This window comes from Patiria miniata, unplaced genomic scaffold, assembly GCF_015706575.1.
Source record: "Patiria miniata isolate m_02_andy unplaced genomic scaffold, ASM1570657v1 HiC_scaffold_3, whole genome shotgun sequence".
Classification (NCBI taxonomy): Eukaryota; Metazoa; Echinodermata; class Asteroidea; order Valvatida; family Asterinidae; genus Patiria; species Patiria miniata.
This window is the reverse complement of record NW_024037069.1, coordinates 43,493,863-43,520,758: the sequence shown is the minus strand read 5'-3', so window position 1 is coordinate 43,520,758 and position 26,896 is coordinate 43,493,863. Positions and strand designations below refer to the sequence as shown.

Sequence of the window (26,896 nt, the reverse complement as noted above, 5' to 3'; positions counted from 1 at the left end):
TTGACGTTCCGGTCAGTATGCTGTGACCGTCTTCAGGAGAGATTTTTTAATGAAAAAATGAAGTTTACGTTTGATGTGACAGTTTCTGGGATCTTGAAGGCACAGGCAGTATAAAATCACTAAGTTGCAAATATTTCATTTCTAACACATTTTGTGAATCGTTTTCTTGTTTTTATTCAAGAACGTCCTGATGTTTGTTTGTCGTCTCCATGTCTCAACGGAGCCACTTGCAACAACTTTTATGACTTTTACACCTGTACATGCCCAACTGGCTACACTGGACCCCGTTGTGAAGGTAACTTCCTTGGTCTCTCCACATGTCCTATCTGTCTAGGCAAAGAAATGAGTTCATTATTACTCAAAGGAATCGTACGAAATTTGAGATTTGAATGAATTTTCAAATATTTTCCAATGTATTCATCTTGGGTTTTTTTCTGTGTCTGGGAAGTTGGGACTTTTTCCTCCACAGATATGTGATGTAAATGAACAATTATGTGAATATTTCCAACAAGTCAGACTCTCAGAAATTGATCATTTGGGGGGAAAAAGAAGAGTTCCAAAAAATCAGAAGCCAGAATCAACAGTTTCTCTTGTGATCTTTTCCTTTTTCCTTTTTTTTTGTCAGTGTACGGTGGTTGTGCCAGTAACCCATGTTTGAATGGTGCCGGCTGTGTCCAACTGACCAATAGCTATCAATGTAACTGCCCTGCTGGTTATACTGGGACACATTGTGAACAAGGTAACATTCCAACTTGGGCCACTTGCAACTGTGTCTGCCCAGTTGCTGGTGCTCCTCGATATATCAATCTATGTGTACAGAATTCTGGTATGTGTGGAGAAATATATTAGCCTTATTGAATTAAAACACAAAAAAAAAAACTTTAAAGGGAGCATGAGAAAATTAGCAATGTGTCCACACCCCCTCCCCCCCCCCCCCCCACCCTTCCTTCCAGCATTCCCCTCCCCCTAAGAAGAAAAAAAATGAAATAAAAATGAGGTTTCATGTTTTGAAGTGAGAGTTTCTAGCATCTTCAAGGTAATGTTATATAAAAAGAGATCAGTAAGATTCCTGCGAATTATATCATGAAGTCACAAATATTTGATTTACAAATTTTGTGATTTTGTTTCTTTACTATTCAAGAACGTCCTGATGTTTGTTTGTCGTCTCCATGTCTCAACGGAGCCACTTGCACCAACTTTTATGACTTTTACACCTGTACATGCCCAACTGGCTACACTGGACCCCGTTGTGAAGGTAACTTCATTGTTCAGCCCACATGTGCTATCTATCTAGGCAAAGAAATGAGTTCAGTTTTTCTTCAAGAAATTCTTGCAGACTTTCAGATTTGAATGAATTTTTCAAAGACTTAACAACTTTTCCAACTTATTCCCTTTTTCTGTTGAGGAATATTTTTACCGTGTCTGTGTCTAAGAAGCACCGAAAGATATGTGATGTAAATGAAAAATTATGTGAAAATTTCAAATAATTCAGACTCTCAGAAATTGATCATTTGGAAAAAAAAAGTTGGCCCCCAAAGAAAATCTAGTCTCAAACAGTGCCTTTTACTTTTAAATAAATTCGGCTACACTTTATAAAACATATTTTAATGTTAATGAATGTAGGCATGCAGTAAATCTGTCGCAGTTGATGTTACTACAAGTGTGGGTTTGTTTAAATTTAAATTCTTCCTTTAAATATTGCATTTCTTGAATGTATACAGGAAGCAATGTTTTCTTTTGTCTTTTTCATTGTGTCAGTCTACAACGGTTGTGCCAGTAACCCATGTCTGAATGGTGCCGGCTGTGTCCAACTGACCAATAGCTATCAATGTAACTGCCCTGATGGTTATACTGGGACACATTGTGAACAAGGTAACATTCCAACTTGGGCCACTAACCTCTGCATCTGCCCAATTGATGGTGCTTTCTAATATATATCATAAATGTGTACAAAGTTCTTGAATTAGATTCCTGCGAATGATAAGTCACAAATGTTTCATTTACAAATCTTGTGAATTTTTGTTTTTGTTTTTATTCAAGAACGTCCTGATGTTTGTTTGTCGTCTCCATGTCTCAACGGAGCCACTTGCAACAACTTTTATGACTTTTACACCTGTACATGCCCAACTGGCTACACTGGACCCCGTTGTGAAGGTAACTACTTTGTTCAGCCCACATGTGCTATCTATCTAGGAAAATAAATAAGTTCAGTTTTACTAAGGAATGAATAAAAGTTTAGAGATTTGATATAAATTTGCACATTCTTGCATTTTGTCTGTATTAAATTCACAATTTCATCCTTGATTGTTACCAAACACCTTTCTGTGTGAGTGATATCAGTGAACTAAACCTGTTACAGGATATTATACTTGAAAACTACCTTTAAACATCCTCTTTCTTGAATGAATACCAAAGTAACAAGTGCTTTTTTGTTATTCTTTTTCTTATTTGACAGTGTACAGCGGTTGTGCCAGTAACCCATGTCTGAATGGTGCCGGCTGTGTCCAACTGACCAATAGCTATCAATGTAACTGCCCTGCTGGTTATACTGGGACACATTGCGAACAAGGTAACATTCTAACTTTCACCATTTACATCTGCGCCTGACCAATTGATGGTGCATCCTGTTATAAATTTCTATATGTACAGAATTCGGGCACACCTGTATGTTGATGAAATATAATTTGCTCATTTAATTATGACACAAAAGATCTAGGATCTGGGAAGTAAAGTAAAAACCAATTTGAGTGCCAATGAGATTCTTTCTTTTTTTATTATTAAGTCACAAATATTTCTCTTACAAATTTTGTGATTTTGTTTCTTTTCCTGTTCAAGAACGTCCTGATGTTTGTCTGTCGTCTCCATGTCTCAACGGAGCCACTTGCACCAACTTTTATGACTTTTACACCTGTACATGCCCAACTGGCTACACTGGACCCCGTTGTGAAGGTAACTACTTTGTTCACTACACATGTCGTATCTGTCTAGACAAAGAAATTAGCTCAGTTTTTCTTATAGAAATTGTACATATTATATTTTCAGATTTTTGAATGAATTTTCAAAGATTTTAGAACATTTCCAACTGATCCCTTAGATCAAATGTTGATCTGTCGAAGGACATTTTTAATAAGCCTCCTAAAATCGGCCACACTTTTTAAACACATTTTAATGTTAGTGAATAGGCATGTGGTAAACCTGTTGCAGTTTATGTTACTACAAATTGCAGTTTTGATTACATTTTAAATCCTTCCTCAAAATATTACATTTCTTTAATGTAAACCCAAGATATTTTTCTTTTTTCTTTTGTCGTCAGTGTACGGCGGTTGTGCCAGTAACCCATGTCTGAATGGTGCTGGCTGTGTCCAACTGACCAATAGCTATCAATGTAACTGCCCTGCTGGTTATACTGGGACACATTGTGAACAAGGTAACGTTAATAGGGCCACTATATTCTGCAGACATGTATGTTGATGAAATAAAATTTGCTTATTTAATTATGACGCAAAATATCTAGGATCTTCATGTAAAGTAAAATCCAAATTTAAAGCTAACGACTTTCCTTCTTTTTTTCTTTCTCGAAGTCAAAAATATTTTTCTTATAAATATTGTGATTTTAATTCTTTTCCTATTCAAGAACGTCCTGATGTGTGTTTGTCGTCTCCATGTCTCAACGGAGCCACTTGCACCAACTTTTATGACTTTTACACCTGTACATGCCCAACTGGCTACACTGGACCCCGATGTGAAGGTAACTACTTTGGTCACTCCACATGTCCGATCTGTCTAGGCAAAGATATGAGTTCATTTGAACTCAAAGGAACGAATAAAAATATATAGAGATTTGATACAAATTCGCACATAGTTGCATTTTTTCTATACATATACATATGTGTATATTTAAAGATTTTGTTACATTTACAATTTTGTCATTAAAAAGTTTGATCAAGAACCTTGCTTGCTACCAAACACCTTTCTATGTGAGTGATTTCAGACATGAACTAAACCTGTTGTAGGATATTACACTTGAATCCTTCCTTCAAACATCTTCTTTCTTGAATGTATGGGCTCTGTGCGCCAACAAAAGAGGGCGCCCTTTTACCTAGCAATGACATCCATGGGTGGGACATTTAGCTGGTTGACGTGCACCATTCCTTGTGTGTGACGCACATACACCAGGGGATTTGTACTATGTACATGCAGTGGTACATGGTACGGCCGCGCGTCGGGGCAAAATTGCAGTCAGGCAAGATGGCGTCGGTCGGTCACCCACAACTGTGCTGTCTTTGCCGGTGAGGGGGTACTTGTGAACGGAGCGGATACCAAAGTAACGAGTGCACTTTTTGTTATTCTTTTTCTCTTTTGACAGTGTACAGCGGTTGTGCCAGTAACCCATGTCTGAATGGTGCCGGCTGTGTCCAACTGACCAATAGCTATCAATGTAACTGCCCTGCTGGTTATACTGGGACACATTGTGAACAAGGTAACATTCCAACTTGGGCCACTTACATCGGCATCTGCCCAATTGATGGTGCTTCCCGATATAATCATTCCATGTGTACAGAATTCGGTTACACCTGTATGTGAGGAAATATAATTTGCTCATTTAATTATGACACAAAAGATCTAGGATCTTGGAAGTAAAGTAAAAACCAATTTGAGTGCCAATGAGATTCTTTCTTTTTTTTATTATTAAGTCACAAATATTTCTCTCACAAATTGTGTGTTTTTTTTATTTTTCTACTGAAGAACGTCCTGATGTTTGTTTGTCGTCTCCATGTCTGAACGGAGCCACTTGCAACAACTTTTATGACTTTTACACCTGTACATGCCCAACTGGCTACACTGGACCCCGTTGTGAAGGTAACTACTTTGGTCACTCCACATGTCCTATCTGTCTAGACAAAGAAATCAGTTCAGTTTTACTCAAAGGAATTGTACAGATTTTCAGATTTTTGAATGAATTTTCAAAGATCTTACAACATTTCCAACTGATCCCTTTGCTCAAATGTTGATCTGTGGAGGGATATTTTTTTTTTACTATGTCTGTGTCTAGCAAGCTGTTTTTGTCCAAAGATTTGTAATGTAAAAGAATTACATTGTGTGAATAGACACCAATGAAAATCTTGTCACAAATATTGCCTTTTTCATTAATAAGCCGCCTAAATTCGGCCACACTTTTCAAACACATTTTAATGTTAGTGAATGTAGGCATGTGGTAAAGCTGTTGCAGTTTATGTTACTACAAAGTGCAGTTTTGATTACATTTTAAATCCTTCATCAAAATATTACATTTCTTGAATGTAAACCAGAAGCAACAAGATATTTTTTCAAGATATTTTTCTTTTTTCTTTTGTCATCAGTGTACGGCGGCTGTTCTAGTAACCCATGTCTGAATGGTGCTGGCTGTGTTCAACTGACCAATAGCTATCAATGTACCTGCCCTGCTGGTTATACTGGGACACATTGTGAACAAGGTAGCGTTAATAGGGGCACTATATTCTGCAGACATGTATGTTGATGAAATAAAATTTGCTTATTTAATTATGACGCAAAATATCTAGGATCTTCATGTAAAGTAAAATCCAAATTTATTTTAATTCTTTTTCTATTAAAGAACGTCCTGATGTTTGTTTGTCGTCTCCATGTCTCAACGGAGCCACTTGCAACAACTTTTATGACTTTTACACCTGTACATGCCCAACTGGCTACACTGGACCCCGTTGTGAAGGTAACTACTTTGTTCATGCTACAAGACCTATCTGTCTGTCTAGTTGAAGAAATGAGTTCAGTTTTACCATCAAAGGATTTATACAAATTTTCAGATTTGACCAAATTTTCAAAGATTTTCCAACATTTCCAACTTAGTATATGATAATTTGAGGCACCAATCATCCTTACTCGAAGCTGAGTTGCGAAGGACACCGCTATAACGTGGTTGAACCAAAGGAATGTAAAGGCACCTTAGGCAGCTGCCATATGACCAATGTCTGACAACGGACCACAGCCAGAAAAGTGTTGATTTTTGGTCACTCCTCGTGTTGCATCTATCTGGGAGAATAAATGAACTCAGTTGAATTCAAAGGAATTAATAAAAGTATAGAGATTTGATACAAATTCGCTCATAGTTACATATTTTCTGTATTAAGATGGCTAGGAATCCAAATGTGCATAGGCATATATTCAAAGATTTTGTTATATTTACAATGTTGTTGTTAAAAAAAAGGTAAATCAAGAACCATGATTGTTACCAGGCATGAGATTTTTCAGACTTTTTGAATCTGAGAGAAAGTGAGTGAATTCAGACATGAAGTATACTTAAATCATTTATATGTCCTCTCTCTTGAATGTATACCAAAGTAACGAGTGCTCTTTTTGTTACTCATTTTCTTTTTTGTCAGTGTACAGCGGTTGTGCCAGTAACCCATGTCTGAATGGTGCCGGCTGTGTCCAACTGACCAATAGCTATCAATGTAACTGCCCTGATGGTTATACTGGGACACATTGTGAACAAGGTAATATTCCAACTTGGGCAACTTGGAAGCTATTGACACCGACTAACGCATAAGTACCATCTCTCTTTGGTGTGGTTACTCAGGCACGGACTCTGCACATGATCATACAGATGCCACTTTTTGACCACATTGGAGAGCCTAACCAAATGCAGACACTGGTTTTTGCACTCGTGGCGTTAAGTACACATGACTAATTTTATTTTGAGTGTTCACAAAGCCATAGCATTTTTGCGTGAGCGTCAGGCATCGTTGGCAAAACCTTCAAATGTCTCTCCCAGTGATCTCCCCAACTCTCACTTTGTAACAGTTAAGGGGGTATCACTTGTTCACAAAGTCCACAGAAGTGCGTCAATCTACGTGATGATTGACAAAGATTGTACTTGGTACAAGTAATCAAATTTTGGTTGATGTAAGTTGGTCCACTGAACTGATCCAACCTATTCAACTCCACTAACATTCTTAATCCCAAACTTTAACCTTAAGCCACATGCATATAATAACCCCATCTTTTCTGTGTGTTACAATGGAACTCATCTATTAGATCCATGGCATACATTTGATGAATTATCTGTGAGCAATTGTTATCCTTTTATAATACCTGTATTACCTTGCATATTAACCCATTATCTCTTGTATTGCATTGTACTACACTGTATTGACTCCTTGCTGCATTCATAAACCCATACAGTCCCTGGGCTGTTTGGGGCGGTATAATGAGTAACTGGCAGGCTCTATGGGGCAGTACAGCACCCCCATTAAATCAGCCCAATTCCCCCAGCTTTTTGCAACCCATTCAGTGCCTAACTTTTCCCTTTATTCCCTTTTCCCTGCATTGCCAATGCCTTCTTTGCTTATCCAGAGGTGGACATGTGTTCCCCTAACCCGTGCCAGAACGGTGCTGTGTGCACCAACCTGCGGGTCAGCTATGAGTGTACCTGTACATCCGGATGGACCGGCACTAACTGTAGCCAGGGTAACTATTCTTCTTTATGTTAAGCTGGTTGGGTGCATGTCTGTTTGTCAGTCTGTGTTATGGGCTGGGCGTCTGTTTTGTACTTAACCCTAACTCCCTAGGGGGTATGCAAAATCGTATTGAAATTGGAGGATTCAGGACTGTTAGAGATGTTTGTGCATTCCATTTTGATAGGCCTCCTTTGAATTACTTGGCTATACGGTTGGCAGTAGAAGTGGCTACAGCTACTTCCATAGGCACGTGTGTGATGACAAGCCATAGCCATGTCATTTTGGATAAGGACTTGGTCTAAAATTGTTTTGGATGAATGAGGACAACCAACCATATTTATAAATGTTTTAAAACTGAGTGATCCCATATCTCAGTATTTATTTTCAATGTATGCAACTTGGCACAGATTTGTAGGATTTCAGTCATTTGCTTTGAATTGGATATCCAACATGTTTTATGATCTGTGTTTTAAACTTTGAAGTTGTTACAAGTTGATCTTCATATTCATGAATAAAACCAAATTTAAAATATATATTGAAAAACAATTTCATATTCCAATGTGAATGTACATGTACTTTATGGAGATTTTTCACTAGAGCAATTGCAGAAAAAAAATTGATTCTCATTAGACATGCATGATGTAGACTGGTTTATTCATGGAAAGGAACATAGTCATAGAATTAGGGATAGAAAAACTCTGAACAACAGGCATGAGATTTTTCAGACTTTAGTTAGAGATCAGACTTTTCTTAAATCTGAGAGAAAGACATCAGTATGGAAAGAAATGCATCTTTTAGACCTTTCATCAAATATTCAGACTCTGAAAAAAAAAATTGACAATCTCCTACCTGGAAGTAGTTTTCTATGAAAAGTCTGTTGATGTCCAAGGCCATGCTTCGAGTATCATTTAGTGGGCGAAATGCAGACCCTTTAATATAAGGAGATCAAAGATATTATCTCATATTCTCACGCACTGGGCAAAAAAAAGAAATAGTTGGAGTTGCGTAGAGTGGAATACTTATGTGTCTGTATGTTGGCTAACATTGTGTCAGCTAACATTTGTGTCAATTCTTGTTTTATTCATCAAGTTATAAATGCCTGCGATCCCGACCCCTGCCTGAATGGTGCAACCTGCAATAACCTGGTGACTCAGTACAGGTGTATCTGCCCTGCTGGATGGACAGGTGTCAACTGTGAAACAGGTGCGTTACGCAGAGTCTGTGTTTTGTCGATGGATTCAAACTTGTATACAGTAGAATGTAGAACTGGAGACCTCTGACTGAATGCCTTGCTAAAATTATTCTAAATATTTTAACATATATATTGTTTTTTTTCAGAGATGAGAGCGTGCCTGTCGATGCCTTGCCAGAATGAAGGCACATGCAACGAGTTCTTCAATTTCTACATATGTACCTGTCCACAAGGCTTCCTAGGAACCAACTGTGAACAAGGTAAAAGGAAATTTAAAGCCCCAGTCACACATTCATGGTTTGGAGCTACAGATATCCACGGTTTAAAAGTTGTTATAAACCGTGGGAGTTCCGTATTAATCCTTAGTAACTCCGTGGTTATCTGTCATCTTCCTTGGGTATTCGTGGAGGGGCTACGGAAGTTTGAAACTGTTCCAAAATTCCGTGGTGAATCGTCATGAAAATCAATCCATAGTGCAACCGTGGGACATCCGTAGGACAACCGTACTATTTCGTAGTGTTGTTCGTGTCTGTTCGTACATATTCTTGGAGATTCGTAGCTTATTTGTGGTAGAAATCTGCACGAATTCGCTATGAATGTCCTACGGATATGCCCGGATATGCTAAGATTCTGCTAAGATTGTACCATGAATATGTATGCTTTATTTGTAGGAGAAGCGTGGTCATTCGTGGACCAATCGCAGACAACCATGGCGTTACCGTCATTATTCTTAGTAATACCGTCGATATTCTTCAACAATCCGTCCATATTCTTGACCAACCGTGGTACATTCATAGAGAAACCGTAGGACAGTCGTGGGTATCCGTCCTGAAACCATAGTGCATTCTTAGAAAGTCAATTTCATCGTGAGCACTTGATTCTTGGTAAACAGTGGATATTCGTAGCTCCAACCATGAATGCGTGACTGGGGCTTTAGTAAGCGTTGGAGTAAGTTATATTCGTTCTATCACCTAATCCAGTTTTATCAATTGGGAAATTCTGGCTGCATTAGAAAGTACAATGCTGTCATTTGTAATTACCTGTCATGTTTCTAATGCTATCTTGTGCATGGTATTTCTGATTTTCAGAGATGGACGCGTGCGCCTCCAATCCGTGCATCAATGGCGGAACGTGCCAAAATTTCCGCACTTACTACGAGTGCATGTGCCCTCCGGAATGGGAAGGCATCAACTGCCAAGCACGTAAGCTTACAACTACCGCCATTGGCATAAGTCATCTTCCTTTGTTAATCAGACAGTCCATTGTTTTTTGCCATAACAATCTGGCGTAGTTATTTGCAGCTTTCTTTATTGCTACCATTGCTTTTACACCTGGGCTATATTCCACTTAAAAAATGATCCATGCATATTGCATCATTTGTTTTAGCAAATACGGATATAAATTATGCACATTTAAAACTACTTGCTTTATGGATGAACTTGAAATAATTATAAAAGTTACCAGCCTGATGTTTCATTCCTAAATCTTTCTGAAACACTAGCTTGCCAAAGAATACTGTTACAGACAAGCAGTAACACAATGTTATTTTGCTTGTATGTTACTGTCGGAATAATCAGAGTCAACGATGGAAATGTTGGGCCCTGCTAACTCTTATGTCAGGCAATGTTTGGAGTCATTTAAAAAAGTGGAATGCACCCCAGTTTGGCCTGCAATTTGTTGCCTAACCCTCACTTGCAAACATCTACCCAGATAGGAATTGGAAAAATGAGGACATTGTTTTGAACGTGAATATCATTTTGTTACACAGCATGTGTCAGGTTTAATTTCTTAACAAGTATGATTTTCAGGCGAATATTCTTGTTTCACTGGCAGTGCACAATATTCAACTGGTTGACCATTGGAAATGTTTGAATGAGAGAAACACATTGCACAAGTGGTACATTGCATAAATATGACACTTTTTGCTTGTACATTTACATAAAGGTGTGCACAGTATGACTATAATTAAGCCCAAGTTGGAATGAGTGACGCTTGTACTGTAACACACTATCCATATGAACATGACAATTTATACCATGCAATGCAAACCCACGTTGAGATGTAGGCCCAGGTTGGAATTGTTACTTTATAATCACTGTAATTTACTTCCCCGATGAAGTTGTCCGATTCTGTGATGCCAACCCGAGTTGTAATTATGCAGTTTGCATTTTGATTTAGAGCCCAACTTGGAATCATCATTATAATCCCTATAATTTACCTCCCAAAGAAGGTGTCCAACTCTGTGATGCCAGCCCATGTTGGAATGCTGCGATATGCCTTGAGATTGAAATCCCAAGTTGGAATCTTCGTTATAATCCCTGTAATTTACCTCCCCAATGAAGGTGTCCGATTCTGTGATGCCAACCCATGTTGGAATGATGCAGTATGCGTTGAGACACTGAATGGCTTTCTCTGTATCTGTCAGGCGGGTTTCAAAGGAGATTTATGCAAATTAGGTCAGTGCCTAACCCATCATTCCCTCTCCTCTTAACCTCATCTATATTATAAATAATAATAATGATAATCTTAACATCCCCCATCCCTCTTCTGTTCCCCTCCCCTCCCCCCACCCACCCCCATCCCATCTGAATGCTAATTTTGTGCGCCAATCTGATATTCAAAAGGCAATGTACAGTATTTAAGCATTTAACCTACTCATCATGTTTTGTAAGATAATTTTGCAATCTGTCATCGCCACATGCAATTCATATTCACTAGTTAGACCTACCGGTATGTTAAACGTACTTTTTTCCCAAGTATACAATTAATCATCTCAGAGTCCAGTCCTAGTCAAATTGAGGTTGTCGTATTAAAATTGTTCTCCTGTGGCAGTGTCCCCGACAAATTGTAGATTTATCGTTGACAACATCTTTCTCACTCTGCCGAATCTAGCTATAGTTTTGCACATTTGCCTCATACCATCTTTAACTTTTCATCAGTTTAATTTTTTCTGGCAGAGTTTTTCATCTGCATTTCCATATTGAAAAATCAATATTTGTTATATTAATTTTAGCATAAATTAATCAATAGTAATAACAATGTAGTGCTTACAACGCGCTTCTTCAAACAGTCTCAAAGCACTTCACAATGATTTTTCTGCAGCAGCTCGAGATCAAAGCAATCTAGTCTCTGCTCTCACAGGTACCCATTTATACTCCTAGGTGGAGAGAAGCAATTGTAGTAAAGTGTCTTGCCTAGGAACACAAGTGCCATGCTGCTCATTAGGGTTCATAACCCACATACCATAGCACATGAGTCGAAAACCATAACCAATGGACCACAGTGTTCAACATGGCTTTTGTACTGCCTCAAATTTCACCTGCGTAAGAACAAAACCGCAGAATTCATTTTTTGGTCTGAATCAAAGTCAACAAGTCAATGTTACCCCATTTGTGGAGGTTGGAAAAATTTCCGTTTGCTAAATTTGTGAAGGTAAAGGTTCAGATTTAATCCATATCTTGGCAGCCGTCGTTGGGAGTGGTCGGGAGGATAGTTGACAAAACTGTGGTGTTTGTACAAACTTTGAAGTTTTTTAAACATGATGCTATAACGAGAAGTCCAATTGTCACCCAATGTCTATGATTTCAGAGGTGGACGTTTGCGACAGTAACCCATGCATGAACGGAGCAACGTGTAACAATTTCCGCACCAGCTACACATGTGACTGCGCATCCGGTTGGATAGGAACCATCTGCAATCAAGGTAAGGACGAACCACTCAACAATGAGGGTTCCAGATCTCAGCCATTTTTGCCAACTTGGAAAGAGCAAATAATTTTGTGCTCAAAACTTAATCAAATAAAACACAAAGGGAAACTAACTAGGTGCATGAGCTCCGTGCGGTAACAAAAGAGGGCGCCCTTTTACCTAACAACGACGTCCCATGGGCGGGACATTTAGCTGGTTGACGCGTACCGTTCGTTGTGTGTGACGCACGACACCAGGGGATTTGTACTATGTACACGCAGTGGTACGGCCGCGCGTAGCGGCAAAATTGCAGTCAGGCAAGATGGCATCGGTCGGTCACCCCCAACTGTACTTCCTTTGCCGGTGAGGGGGCACTTGTGAACGGAGCGGATAGTACTTATAAAATTGAACAATGGAATTGACTGGAGCGGGGTTTGAACCTGCAACCTCCGGATTGCAGTGTCGGTGCTCTACTTACTGAGCTTTCCAGCCTTATGTTGGTGGATTCCCAATTTGTCAATGTCTTTGCTCAGTGTCAGGTTTTAACCAGTCCGTTGGAGGACGTGATAACAGGCACTGGCTTTTGTTATACACAGGCACAGCTGATGGGTTAAAACGTCAAGATTGCCTCGACTCGCCTCTGGGTGACGTCTAAACACGCTAATCCCTCATGTCTTTTGTGCACACATCCGTGAAGTCTGTGGAGGCGGACTGTGTGTGTTGATCTTGAATTGACCTGTGCACGTCCTATTGTACAATTTATGCTCCAGTGCACACCTTGAGTATTGAAACAGATGAGGTTTCGGCAAGAAATATCGTACAAATACTGTTGACATGACTCTTGCAAATCAGTGTTAGTGGCATTTGGCTGTATAAGTTGGCTGGAAAATTTTGCCTTTTCAGCAAAAATAATCCCGACGTGAAATGGTTAATGGTAATTTTTTTTTTTTTTTAGCAAGTGGACAATACTCTTTTGTTCACTTAACATTTTTGCACTGTTTTCCTTTTACGCACATCGTCTAATTACCAGCTGAAAATTTAACCCCATTTTACCTCGTCCCCTTTGACTCTAGACTTCGACGAATGTAGCAGCAACCCTTGTGTCAATGGAGGCACGTGTAACAATCTCATGAATGCATTCCAATGCACCTGTCCTGCAGCATTCACTGGAGAGTTCTGCAACACTAGTAAGCATGCACATACAATCAATCAAGACCTTTGTGCACCGCAGAAGTTAAACTCAAAATGCTGAACAGCTTGTTCATATAAGGGCAAGCATTCTGTGGGAACAAAGTTGTTGTCGAGTTGTAATAACCCACGTTTGTTTCTGTTGAGGAAAATTTAAAATTAATAACAATAACATGGTCTTTGTGTTGTGCAGTTCTAATTAATTGAACACAGTTGTCTTTCCTGTTTAACCTGTTAGCAACTGTACTACATTGTATTACATTGTTTTACATTGTGTTACATTGTGTTACATTGCATTACATTGTGTTTATTCACTGATGAATCAATCAAACTATTGAGTGCTCGGTAAGTTTTTGGTGGTAAGTGACTTTACTTGGCTAATTTCAAAACTATGGTTTTGTTGGTGACCATGCATTCGATCTACCTGAAAAACTGCACACACTTTGAAACTAAAAATCATGTTTTTAATGATAATAATATGATTTATTAACATGATTACAGATTAAGGGGCAAATTTCTGCCAAAGTTTATACTCAAGGCACAGTTACTATTGCCCGACGTGCTCGTCGGACGCATGAAGAACCTGTAAAACAACCTGACAATCATATTGCCAGAAAGAAAAAGAAACTGTATACTGATGTACTGCTTGTTTGTCACAGACATCTTGTTGAGTCAAATCGCAAGTCAATCACGAGTCATGTCACAAGTAATGTCAGAGGTCATACCACAAGTCAACTCTCAAATGAAATCACAAGTCAAATCATAGGTCATATCACAATGCAAATCACAAGTCAATCACAATGGGCCTTATTCACGAGTCGGCCATAAATTGAAAGCGAGGTAAATATCTTCATTTTTGGAACTTGCGAAGAGAAATGAAAGCATTGACATAAAGCTAATTACAAATTAATACCAGTCTGCTCAGATGAATAATTTACAATTTGTGATTAACCATGTCCTAATGTTTTAAGCCACATTTAAAAAAAAAAAAAACGAAAATTAGGATAGAATGAATAAATAGTCGAGCACCATCACATCAACAGTTCACAATTTATAATATGCATTCAGGGAACACGACCAAAATGGCTTCCTCGTGAATAAGGTCCATGCCTTTGTCATGGTTGATTTGAATAGCTTGTGACTTGCATTAACTAGATGAATTGAGATCGTCTCGTGGAAACTGACTTACACCCCAGATGATGAGTTATTAAATCTTAAACCTAATCTGGATAATATTTTATTCTTCTCCCCCCCCCCCCCCGACTCGTAATGTTTGTTTCATTTATTGCTAACACAAGGTCTTTCCTAAATAATCTCTGCACTTGCACATGTTGTAACCTTGTGTTCTAGATGTTGCTTGTAATCTGTTTTGTGAAAACGGTGGAACATGTAACAATCGAGGTGACGTGGCGACTTGCTCATGTCGTCCAGGTTGGACGGGGCTGGTCTGTGAAACTGGTTAGTATTCTTGGTTCAGTTCTTAATTGTGTCTCTGTTTTGTGGGAATTGCCATTTGCACTGGATTGTTCTGTATTTATTCCCTTTTTTTGGTCATATCCGTATTAACACTCAGTTGTACAAGTCTTGGGACATTTGTTTGTTGCAGAACAGTACAGGTTCAGAGAGAACTCCTTTCCTTTCGAATATTTTACAAAGCTGCGGAAAAAAGGAGATTGTTTTTTTTTAAAGTTATTTTCATTGCTTTTCTAGTTCAATAATAAAAAAATCCAATGAACAAACAGTTAACGAAACTGGACTGAAATTTAACTCCCAAAAATGTAACAATAGCAAGATTATTTCACATTCTGGCAGAGATGCCACTTTTCAGGTTTTAACCTGAATTCAGGGGATTTTTTTTTAAATGTGACAAATTAAGAGTGCTGGATTAGGTCTGAAACATCCAGAAAATGCATTTTTGAAAGGGGTTAAGGGTAGTTTCAGGTGTTTTAGTAGTGTTTCTGGCTTTTTATTGATATATCGGTGGCATCTGTGTTCTAGGAAAAGTGTATATATATTGTGATTTATTTGTTACAGATTTCAATGAATGCAGCAGCAATCCATGCAACAATGGCGGCACCTGCAGCGATCTGTTGAATGGATACATCTGCTTCTGTCCTGCAGGCTACGGCGGTGCTCGCTGTGAACTATGTACGTCCAACGTCCAGCTGCCATTTTTAAAAATTTTTTGGGAACTTACACCTCTTCTCATACAGGCAGTCCAGAATCACTCCAAAGCATAGAATTTCATAGATTTAAAAAGATTATTGAAACAGTTAAGGCTGCTCATACTCGGCACGAAAGTAATTGCAAATGTGAATTGTGTTGTTATAGCAAGAATGTAATTCACAAAAGTTGAAAGCATTTCCACTCCGGCAAATTTTGCAATGAATGTTAGTTTTTAAGCAACGTGCTTGATATTTTGACTGAAAAACTCATTGACATTTGACCTTTGGCTATCCTCGGCTACCCCTTTCTCTTTGCAGTATCTGATGCCTGTGACAGCAATCCCTGCATCAATGGTGGAACATGCACACCTCAAGTGGGTAGCTTCCTGTGTCAATGTCCTGAAGGATTCTATGGTTTACGCTGTGAAGCTGGTAAGTTCCTATTCAAGTACTTATTTTAATGACTCTTTCTTGAGAGATTCTCCTAGACAAAACTTAAAAGAACCATTATTATGATTAGCGCATGTTTTATCAATCAGAGCACCTTAAGAATTTGAAAACCTTATGGTTGCAGACCAGTAAATAAACTGCCATAGACCCCAGTGATAAATATGCCAAAATCCAGGATGAATACTCACAACTCTCCAAGGTATTCAAGACATCCATCAAATTAAAGCTTATTTCATCATCTTTTATTTTCTGTTCAATTTTTGGAGGGGTTAACAACAACTTTTGTGAGAAAACTCCATTCAAAGATGACCACCCCTAAAAGTTCTGTAGCCCATCGCTATTTTGAAAAACGATGCCTGTGCTCCATTGCAAAAAAGAGCAAATTTAGGGCCCAATTTCATCCGAATTTCGAAGAAATACAAGCTTGCAGTCCTGTGCACAGCTTCCACCCATCATATTTACAAACCCTCAAGTTCATGGCCCACAAAAAGATCTAATTACCAAAAAACTGAGGGCATGCAATTCGTGATTTGGCCGGCTTAGGCAATTTTGGGCCTATTTACTGACCTGCAACTATAGTCGGGTTTTATATGGAGCTGAAGCGAGGCCAAAAGTTTTTGGGACAAAATAGTAAAGAAAATGGCATGTGTAGGTATCACAAGCAATCCAAATCCACAAATTCTACCTGTCTTCATACCAGATAGGATTCAATCCAGGAACGCCAGAAATTAGTCACGGAAATTGCAACTAAACTATGCCCTTCAGATGACTAATGCTATGTTGTCTTTTTGCTTTGGGGAATGTGGCCTAGTGGTTAGGGTTCACGACTCATGATAAGATGGTCAGGGGTTCAAATCCAGCTGCTGGTCATATGTTGTGTCCTTGGGCAAGCCACTTCACCCACATGCATTTGCCTTTCTCCAGCCGCCAGTATAAATGAGTACCAGCTGGGGAGTAACATGTAATGATAAGCATCCCATCATGGAGAATAAAAAGGTTCTCAATCATTTCATCCCCCCCCCCCCAAAAAAGAGAAAAATGCTGGCCTGATGAGCTATGTTGACTAAGGACAGACTTAACTTTGTCTTATCTTACCAAATATTTTTGAGACATACACGGCAATTTATCCTCACATCTGGTACTTGTTCATTTCAAACCTTTAGTCAACACATGCGTGAAGGATATCACGCTGCCTCTCGACGGCACAACTGAGCTGATGTCCCCCAACTACCCGGACAAATACGACGATCGTCGTTTCTGCCAATGGCTGATCACAGCCGCGGAGAATCGTCAGATGCGACTCATCTTCCGCGACTTCTCCACAGAGCAGGACTTTGATTGGTTCGACGCTGGCAACGGGCTTGACCCGGACAATGAGAGCTCAATCGTCGTCAGAGCCTCGGGCGATCTCATCCCGGCTAACTTTGACTCCACCGGCAATCAGATGTGGGTGAGATTCACTACGGATTTCCGACGGAGTTTCCGTGGATTCCTGGTGGAAGTCATTGATACCGCTCTGGCAGGTTGGTGAAATTTCTTTTTCTGTTATTTTTTTATTTGAGTTAGGGTTACCAATAAGGTAATTACACAGTCATGACAAAAATCTTGGAAATTCCTGAATTTTAAAGCTATTATAGAAAGTTATAGAAAAGTCATGGAATTTCATTTTAAGATTTATGTGGGAACCCTGTCATTGACAGAGATAGTACCAGGTCGAATAATTGTATCCTGAACTTGAAACTTTTTAAAGATGGTCAGTGTTCTTTGTGTCTTTTCAGTTGGTTGCCGTGGTGAACCCTGCTTGCATGGATCAATGTGTGTGGAGACAGTGAACCAGCTAGAAGACTACCGGTGTTACTGCGCTTTCGGCTGGTATGGTGAAAACTGCCAATTGGCGCTTCAACCAGGTAAAATATTGAGTTCTTTAAACAAACATGAGTCTTCAGCCTAAATCTGAATATCCTTAGAAAATAAACAATTTATTCATTTGGCATTGTGGTCTTTGATCAATTGGCACAATGGGCGAGGCAAGAGTTTGTGATGTTGTGTATTTGTCGTGAGGTTAGGAGCCAATTCTTTATCATTTTGACATTTTTTTGCTCAAAATTTTCCTTGCTCGCAAAGAGAAATCCACTAGTATAAAAATAATCAACTTTGCATTAATGCCCAGGATAACACGGTTTGTCGACCATTTCCCCAGTTGTCCAAAATCCTCCTAGTAGTCCTTTAGATTTTCATTGTTTTTAAAATTCAGGAACATATAGTCTGTGTTACATTTATTTCAAAATTGGATGTTGTGGTGATGTGATGCCAACTTTTTTTTAGCACACTGTTTCTTTGCACTGCATGTGTATCTCTTTGAAAAGTGATTGGTGTTGAAGTGGTGACACAATCTGTTTAATGTGGCAAAATAACATGCAAAAGATTCTTAAATGTGTGGTTTGCTTGTCGGTTGACTGTTAGCATGACGTCACAAGTAACATGGACAATATTGAGGTATATTGGCATGAAAGTGGAAAAAAAAAATCAAGGGTTTCAAAAAAAAATGGATATTGGAAGTAAGGCAAACTTGTTGTTACGTGTATGTAATCTTTGAATCTTGTTTGTAATCACATAATGTGTGTTTTGTGATATAACATTTGTACTAAGCCAGCTTTTCCAATGTGTTTGTGTCACAGGTACGGATCCGTGCATGTACAGTCAGTGTGAGAATGGTGGTATCTGCGTGGCGAGTGGCACGGCGTATACATGCACATGTCCTGTGGGTTTCCAGGGGCAGTTCTGTCAAACAGGTACGAAGCGGACAGTTTAGGGCAATATTGCTGGAAAGATATGTCTCTTTTGAGGGGTATTCGGTAAGATTTTATATAAAGTGGCTGTAACAATGCATTTGGATGAGGGTGCTTTTATTTTCAAGACGAAACTGACAGCACCGTTCAAAATATCCAGTGTTCCTTCACGATTTCTTCTCGGAAAGATATTTTTATTATTTAATACATGTCTTTTCATAGTGTTTCGCCAATCCTTCCATAGTTCATCGCGCCATCATTCTATTCTTCAATTTTTTCATTTGTGAGAAATTTGTATAAATATTCTGATCTATAAAAATTTTTTACAAAATTTCTTTATTACGTGGTATTTCATTGTGACTCTATCGATTGGCATCTTGATGTCAAAAGTGATACAAAGCCAAAAATGTTGATCAGTTTTTTGGCTAATAAACAAAAACGTCTTAGTTCAGTTCAGTTCAGTTAAACCAGAGTGAAATATTCCCAAAACTAATCCAAGCAGTAGAACCGTTGCAGATTGGATATGGCCGTGAATTGACAAGAATGTTTGCTTTAGTTTCAATCTATCTCTACCAAACTTACTTTGTTTGTTGTGGACAATTGTTGAGTTTTTTGGGTCAACTATAATTACTGGATATGAATCTATTTTAATTCAGTCATGGGCACTTTCCCACGTTTGATGTCTTTATTATCGTAACCATTGTTTTCTTTCTGTCAACTTTGCACAGAATCAGTGAATCCGTGCCAGGTCAGCAATCCCTGCAGGAATGGAGGCACCTGTTCCAATCAAGCTCTGCAGTTCTTCTGCCAGTGTGTCCCAGGATTCACTGGGATCCTGTGCGAAACAGGTAAAACAACACCCCCCCCCCTCTTCCAGGGCCAGATTATTTCACAAGGCACAGTCAGCACTGTGCCTAGGCCTACAAAATATTTGGGGCCGACGATAATTTGAGGCCTCCGAAAATGCCAGTGTGCAGTAAAACACACCGCTACACAAATCCACGTAGACACAAGAAAACTTTCAGTGTCTCTGAGTTTTCAATTTTGGGAAAGCTTCAAACTAGCTAGTACATAGCTGACCTCAAACCTCAATATGTGTTATACCATGGAGGAATGGTCATACATTGTAATAACTGATAGTGCACTCAGTACATTTTAATAACTGGAAGCAAACCCGAAACATGTAATACACTGTAATAACTGGTAGTGAACCCCATACATGTCACACTGTACAGGCTTTTAGAGCTACCAGTTTGGCCTGGCTTGCTTAGTACAGCTTAGCATAGCTTATTAGCATCAACTGAAATTGGTGTCAGTGCCTAGGGTGGAGTGGGGCCTACGGAGCACTGGTGTCTAGGGCCTACGGAACACTTGATTCGGCCATGCACATCCCTGCCTTTGGTTTGTATGCATTTCCCATCGTGCTTGTGAATGACCTCAACTGAGCTACCGTGGTCACATGACCGAATGGCATGATCTAATAAGTCAATGCACACTGTTGGATTGACAGGCAGAAGGGGTCAATTGATGAATCCAAAAAAAACAGATGCTTTGTGTCATAGCCACAAATCTATTCTTCTTCTAACGCCCAGTTTAAAATTTACCAGAGATCCAGAGGCCATAGAGGTAAATGGACATTGATGCATTTGTATTAACCTTTGTACTTGTTTGTACTTGTTTGATCTTTGTAAGTGTTTGTCATTAGACACACTGAGTATACAGTGTTTAAAACGTCGGTGAAGGGCAAAACCTAATTTGACGTGTTTGTCATGTTTGCAGACATTGATGAGTGCGCCAGTCAGCCGTGTCTGAATGGTGGTAGTTGCTTACAGGCAATCAACCGGTATGGCTGCATCTGCCCAGGTGGCATTACTGGAATCAACTGTGAAAATGGTAGGTAGCGGGCTTGCCAAACCTCGATTTATTTCTGTCACACATTTTACAGGCAACTTTGAGGCAACAAAATGTAAGTCTGGAGCCAATCTCATGGTGCTACTCAGCACAGAAGTAAAAAATAGAGGAGACAGGAGTCCTGACCTCATGGATGTAGTCAACCAAATGCCTCAGTGCATCTGGATTGGTTGCTATGGGCTTCCTTAGCGCGCATACATGTACGTACGACTAATTTATTTTGAATGTGCACAAAGCCATAGCATTTTTTCGCATGAGCGTCAGACGTCGACAGTGCATTCGAATGCCAATCCAACCTGGTCTCTCCCTTCCCTTACCATTGAGGGGGTACTTTTGCATGGAGCTTATAAGCTGAGACAATTCTTCCGTAGCTGGTGTGTATTTTGATGGTCGCAAATAATGTCTGGTTCTGTTGTTTTTCATTGTTAACCATTTTTGCAACTCGAGTAGTGCAGTCATTCTTGTGCCGTTATTTCACAACTGGGTCCCCCAAACACTAAATCAGTTTTTGGTGATTACTGCCAAAGTGCAAATTTGTCAAGTTTTAAAGTATGAGTATTGAAGTTGCAAGTGGTGCATCTGTGTGAGCAAGTAACTATTTAATTAATATCAGTGGTGTTTGCAATTTCAAATGAACTTGTAAATTGCTTGCTTGATTCTTCTGGAGTAATGTTTTCTATCTTTTTCCCCTTTTTTTCCATTTCTGTTTTTTTTTTCCACAGTTCCACCAGATCCGTGTAGTTTCTCACCATGCCGCAATGGTGGTACATGCATTACTATTGATTTGACAACATTTGAATGCAACTGTCCTAGCGGATTTACGGGAGCATTCTGTGGAACAGGTAAGTTTAATCAGTTCAATTGTACTCCTTTGATCCTAAGACTAAGTCTTAGCTTTTTTTTTACTAACTTCTTGAATCTTTATATGTTATGCAAAGAGAGGCAATTTTGTACCCCAAGGCAGGACAAAAGCCATTTGTTTGAGAAACTACCAAAATATTTTCTTGTAAATTCAAATCAGTTAATTATCGTTGATGTTTTCTTAATATGTCAAAATCTACATTTCCAAGAAAGTAATTCCATGATATGACATTTTGGGGGTTTCAACACTGTTGTTGCTGTGTTGTTTTTCTCAGAGATTGGTTGCCATAGTAATCCATGTATGAATGAAGGCATCTGCGTTGAAGTTGGAGGCGGTGCGTATGAATGTACGTGTCGGCCAGGATTCACAGGAACAAACTGTGAACAAGGTAAGCATTATATAATCTTACAAGGGTTCCTTTTATCCCTCTTTCCCCTGTGGGTATGGACCAACTTGTGGAGTACCATTTTTCCCTTTGTGAAAGTAACCCACAAGTACCCTCTCATAAAAACACTCAAATGCGCATACATCTTTTAGAAAACACCGGCAATCGTGGACCCCCTATTGTCCGTAATCCTCATTTCTTCGTATACTCTTTAGCAACAGCTCTCATTGGTTTTGTACGCGAATTTCAATCATGGACTTTCAGTCAATCATGGACGTATTGTTTGTGCCCTAACCCTTTTGTGTTAGGTCCCTTTTGTGTTTACCCGGGCACATCTTTGCAAACACCTTCAATATCGTGGACCCTATTGTCCCTCTTTTGTTTATACCTCAACTTTTAGGAAGACCTCCCATATGTTTTGTACACACACCTCAAAAGTGGACCTTTTGGTCAACCGTGGACCCTACTGTCCTCCATTGTTCAAGGTCCAAGATTTGAATGTGTATACCACAAACATAGTTGTGCGTTAGTCTGGTGACACTTGTTTCATGTACTGTCATGATACATGTGTTGGCAATATGTCAAGTCCCCATGTCAGTGGCGAAAGTGAATTTTTTTATTTCCATCACGTTACCACTTCAACTTATTCAATAAAGTTTTCAGCCTTTCTGAATCAGTTGAATTGAAACCTGTGCACTCTTTGTACCAGTTTAAATATAAGCTAATTGTCTTGTCTTTGTTCCATTCACAAATGTGCAGCTGTGATGACGTGTGCGGACAATCCCTGCATCAATGGTCTCTGTCAGACCACTGGAGCATCATCCTTCCAGTGCACCTGTTTTGCTGGCTGGCAAGGCACTTTCTGTGATATGGGTAAGGAGGCCTAGCCTTATTCCCAACAGATACAAAAATTAATTAATATACAGTGCTAAAAACCACCATGCCAGCAAGGGTCCGGCAGTCTCCTGTTGACGAGTAGAGCATACTGTTCGAAACTTTGAGTTAAACCAACTGGTTCTTCTCAGAACCACTCAACTCACTAAGAGATATCTTTCATTCACACGGTGTTACCGCAAACCTCCCATTCATTCATTTACTGCGCGTTGCATATAAATGTACCCATGTATATATATATTTGTTATACCTCTGTCATGAATACTGTATTTTCATTGGCCTAGAACGATCACATGTTTAGTTTATAAAAAGTCATAGCTCACTCACTGTGACGTGATATCCCACAGGGAGTGTGCTATGACTTTGTGCGTACACGTACATATGTTTCATACAAAAAAAAATACAGAGAACTTGCAGGCTATCAGCTGGTTCGAGCATGCGACACGCATGTGAGTTGCCGTTAGATTGTAATGATTGTTGTGTTAACTGCTGTTTGTTTTTGTGATTTTTACATCAAAATCTAAAGAATCCAAGACAGAGGTATAACAAAACAATTGTTGACTGCTGTGATGTGGGATATGACGTTTTGATCACCCACAGGGCGCGTAGCACCCGAGGTGAAATATGCGCACCGAGGGTGTTATATCCCACATCACGCCAGTCAACAATTGTTAAATATACGCACGGTCTTCATGCGCATTAGAGCTCTGCACCATGTTAAAATCTCATGTCTGGCAGTAATTACAAAAGTAACACTGTAGTGTTCTAATTTATTTCTGGCACGGCGTGTTACAAACTTGTATCTATTTTTTTTAATTTGTGCGAAATAACAAAACAATTTTTGACTGCTGTGATGTGGGATATGCCGTTTGTAACCCCCATGGGGCACATATAGCACCCTCGGCTTCACCTCGGTGCTATGCGCCCCTAAGGTGTTAAAAACATCATATCCCACATCACAGCAGTCAACAACAGTTACCGATGACTATATTATGGATGTTAGTTTACTTCACGTTTTCCATGTTTGTTTGCCATGCTTAGATATTGACGAGTGCGATTCCAAGCCGTGCCAGAATTCTGCACTGTGTGTGAATCAGGTTAACCAGTACTGGTGCATCTGCAACGGAGGATTCTCCGGCAAAAATTGTGACGTCGGTAAGATTATCAGTTGTCTGGTTGTATACTTTCTTGAATTTCACTGTGCAGCGGCTTGTTGATACATCATTTGAAGTGATTAAGTTGTAATCTACAAGTCCACTTTGCAAGTCAATCACAAACAAGTTTTTGACCATTTTTCTGTAAACGGCCGCTACTTCTCACTTTGAGCTTTATTTTCAACGCCGTTTTTACCATATTCCACCAAGATCTTGTAATTAAGGAATATCTTAAAACAATTTCAACATGTCTCTTCAATTTTGATAAATCTGGCTCTGAAAAAGTGAAAACTTTTTGTGGGCCACCCTGTATACATGTACTTCTTTATACCTCAAATTCCAGGCCAAATGTCTGAGTCCACAATGCATCCGTAGTGATACCTAGATCAAGGTCAACTTTTAATATCATTATAACTCTGCAGAAATCAGGCACGCTCGAAACAAATAAACAATGATACAATGACTGGTTATATTTTTGTTTTTGTCTCAGCGCCAGGGGCATCAGGCGCGACCAGTCCCCCTCTCACCGGCGGCCTCTTGGTTGAGCCGATGTGGATCGCAATCATGGCCGCCCTCGGTTTCCTCATCATCGTCTTCATGTTACTCTTCTGCTGCCTTTGGGGGCGGAGTTCAAATCAACTGAAGCCCGATTTTGGGAAGGCGTGAGTAAAATAAAAACAGTGACAACTAGGACAACCCATGATGAAGAAGTTACTTCTTTAAACCATCTTTTTTTTTTAACCATCTTTTTTTTTTTTTAAATAGCCCTACTTTTGTACATGCATTTTTTGGTATACTTTTTTTTTGATCTTGGAATAAATATCATTATTTTTGTTTCTGAGTAACAAATACTATTGGTAGTGTTGAATGATGAAGTGGTCATATTTTTATTGCAAGGTATACTATTTTCAATTTGTAGGTGTATAGTCGTGCATGTATATTTTTGAGCAGATCATATGTTTTGTATATTGAAATATTATCAAAAGTACTATTATTGTTTTGCAAAAGCACTATTCAGTTTTTTAAAGATATTTTACCAGTTGTGTTAAACGTACATTCGTGTTGTAAACTATCATTGGTGAATTTTTAAAGATGTACTGTTTTTTTAATATATATTTTTACATGTATACATATAGTACCGGTAGGCTAGGTATTGTAAATTACCATGTTTATTGCCTTTTAGGTAATTTTACAATTGTTTCAAGACATGAATTTTGCTCAAGTATGGTTAAAAGGTTTTGTTCTGTTAATGCTGTTCAGAAACATTCCGTATCTTTACACTTATTCCAAGCTGTGAATGGAACGTATAACAAACGCAATGCAAAAAAAAAACATACTAAGATAACTGTTTTGCAATGACATTCCTCAACTGATACAGAGTAAAGCAAGATACTTTTAAACAATTTTCAACCTGTGCATTTAAAATGAATTCAGGCCAACACCACAATACTTGAGCATACAATTTTTATTTTCAATCTCTGTATTTTGTACGTTTGTATAAAAATTTGTAAAACTGCTGTCACAATTATGTTATGCATCTATATTTTTACACTTGTACTTATAATAATTAGGCACAATTCAGCTGGTCTGACTGACTATTTTGCTTGTGTTAGTCACATTAGCATTTTAAATGTACTTAATGAACATTCTTTATATTTTGTTTGATCCACAGTTACAAAAACACTTAAAATTCCTAAAGCCAGCATGTAGTTATTAGTGGTAAACCTTGAAATATAAAAAGTTAAATGAAATCAACAGAAAATACAAACATTCATAAATTGTACAATAGGAAGCAACATGAATTGTAAAGAGTGCTTTCAGTAACAGTAATACAAAAGAAATTGTGTGCATGTAAAATCATGAATATGCTCTTTGAAAGTCAAAAACTCAACCAGATTTGACCACAGGTGCCTACTAATAGATGTTAAAATTATTGGTTTCATGTAAATGATAGTTTGAATACATGCAAATACCATTGTTATAGAATGGAAATACTGGTAGGAAGGTATTTAATGCACACATGAACTTTTTTTCAGTTTCTTTGTTTATATGTTATTTCAGTCAAAAAAATAAATAATAATAATTAAGAATTGTGGCACCCTCACCATCCAAAATCGTCCAAAGTTCAACATTTGGTTTTGTTGGACATGGCACTGTGTAGCAAGGGCCAAGCCACTATTCAATTATGATAAATCTCACAATTTCAGTTCACCAAAAAAAGTGTTAAGTGATGGATTTTGATAGGAAATGAGGTCAAGAAAAACAAAATTCTGCAAGCTAAAAATCACTATTTTGATAACGGTGCTGCTGATAATGAATATATTTTACAAAAATAACGTGAATTATCAGGATTAAATGATTTGTAAAAAAAAAAAAGTGAACTTCACTATCAAGTTTGAAGCTTAAACGCCAATCTGCTCCAAATTATTTTACATCAAACTAAGATTTTTGGGGAAAGAAACCCATTCTTTTCAGTTTTTAGAAGTGAACTTTTATCACAATTTATACAGCACTTGTTCATGTTTTGATATATTGTATACATATTTTTAATATAGTTGCTATTGCCAGTCAATAAATATTTTATAAAATATTTCAACTTGTACTTCTGCTTTCTTATCACTGTACTCAATTTCTTTATATTTTAAAGTTGAACAAGGAAAGTGACCAGAGCAGGGTTCGAACCCGCAACCTCCGAAGGTTGCAGGTTGAAACCCCGCTCCTGTCAAATTCTTTGTTCAACCATAA

At 38.6% G+C, this 26,896-nt stretch overlaps 1 protein-coding gene across 50 annotated transcripts in view; it reads left to right on the top strand.

The window, feature by feature from the left end:
* The window catches only part of LOC119737167, a 127,836-nt gene extending 101,094 nt beyond the window's left edge, over positions 1-26,742 (top strand). For 38 of the 50 annotated variants that reach the window (XM_038211312.1, XM_038211329.1, XM_038211336.1 and 35 more), the window contains 34 exons: positions 182-295; positions 626-739; positions 1,142-1,255; positions 1,759-1,872; positions 2,041-2,154; positions 2,456-2,569; positions 2,836-2,949; positions 3,314-3,427; positions 3,635-3,748; positions 4,367-4,480; positions 4,747-4,860; positions 5,361-5,474; positions 5,615-5,728; positions 6,399-6,512; positions 7,372-7,485; positions 8,565-8,678; positions 8,814-8,927; positions 9,756-9,869; positions 11,010-11,123; positions 12,256-12,369; positions 13,427-13,540; positions 14,892-14,999; positions 15,576-15,689; positions 16,025-16,138; positions 17,320-17,679; positions 17,935-18,063; positions 18,835-18,948; positions 19,674-19,793; positions 20,725-20,838; positions 21,579-21,698; positions 21,993-22,106; positions 22,863-22,976; positions 24,039-24,152; positions 24,642-26,742. In XM_038211312.1, the coding sequence (XP_038067240.1) occupies positions 182-295; positions 626-739; positions 1,142-1,255; positions 1,759-1,872; positions 2,041-2,154; positions 2,456-2,569; positions 2,836-2,949; positions 3,314-3,427; positions 3,635-3,748; positions 4,367-4,480; positions 4,747-4,860; positions 5,361-5,474; positions 5,615-5,728; positions 6,399-6,512; positions 7,372-7,485; positions 8,565-8,678; positions 8,814-8,927; positions 9,756-9,869; positions 11,010-11,123; positions 12,256-12,369; positions 13,427-13,540; positions 14,892-14,999; positions 15,576-15,689; positions 16,025-16,138; positions 17,320-17,679; positions 17,935-18,063; positions 18,835-18,948; positions 19,674-19,793; positions 20,725-20,838; positions 21,579-21,698; positions 21,993-22,106; positions 22,863-22,976; positions 24,039-24,152; positions 24,642-24,817 (4,205 nt within the window). In that variant the 3' untranslated portion in view covers positions 24,818-26,742. The remainder of the gene's footprint in view (positions 1-181; positions 296-625; positions 740-1,141; positions 1,256-1,758; positions 1,873-2,040; positions 2,155-2,455; positions 2,570-2,835; positions 2,950-3,313; positions 3,428-3,634; positions 3,749-4,366; positions 4,481-4,746; positions 4,861-5,360; positions 5,475-5,614; positions 5,729-6,398; positions 6,513-7,371; positions 7,486-8,564; positions 8,679-8,813; positions 8,928-9,755; positions 9,870-11,009; positions 11,124-12,255; positions 12,370-13,426; positions 13,541-14,891; positions 15,000-15,575; positions 15,690-16,024; positions 16,139-17,319; positions 17,680-17,934; positions 18,064-18,834; positions 18,949-19,673; positions 19,794-20,724; positions 20,839-21,578; positions 21,699-21,992; positions 22,107-22,862; positions 22,977-24,038; positions 24,153-24,641) is intronic. The other 12 variants (XM_038211323.1, XM_038211311.1, XM_038211309.1 and 9 more) reach the window with 12 other exon arrangements.
* Positions 26,743-26,896: the final 154 nt, after the last annotated feature.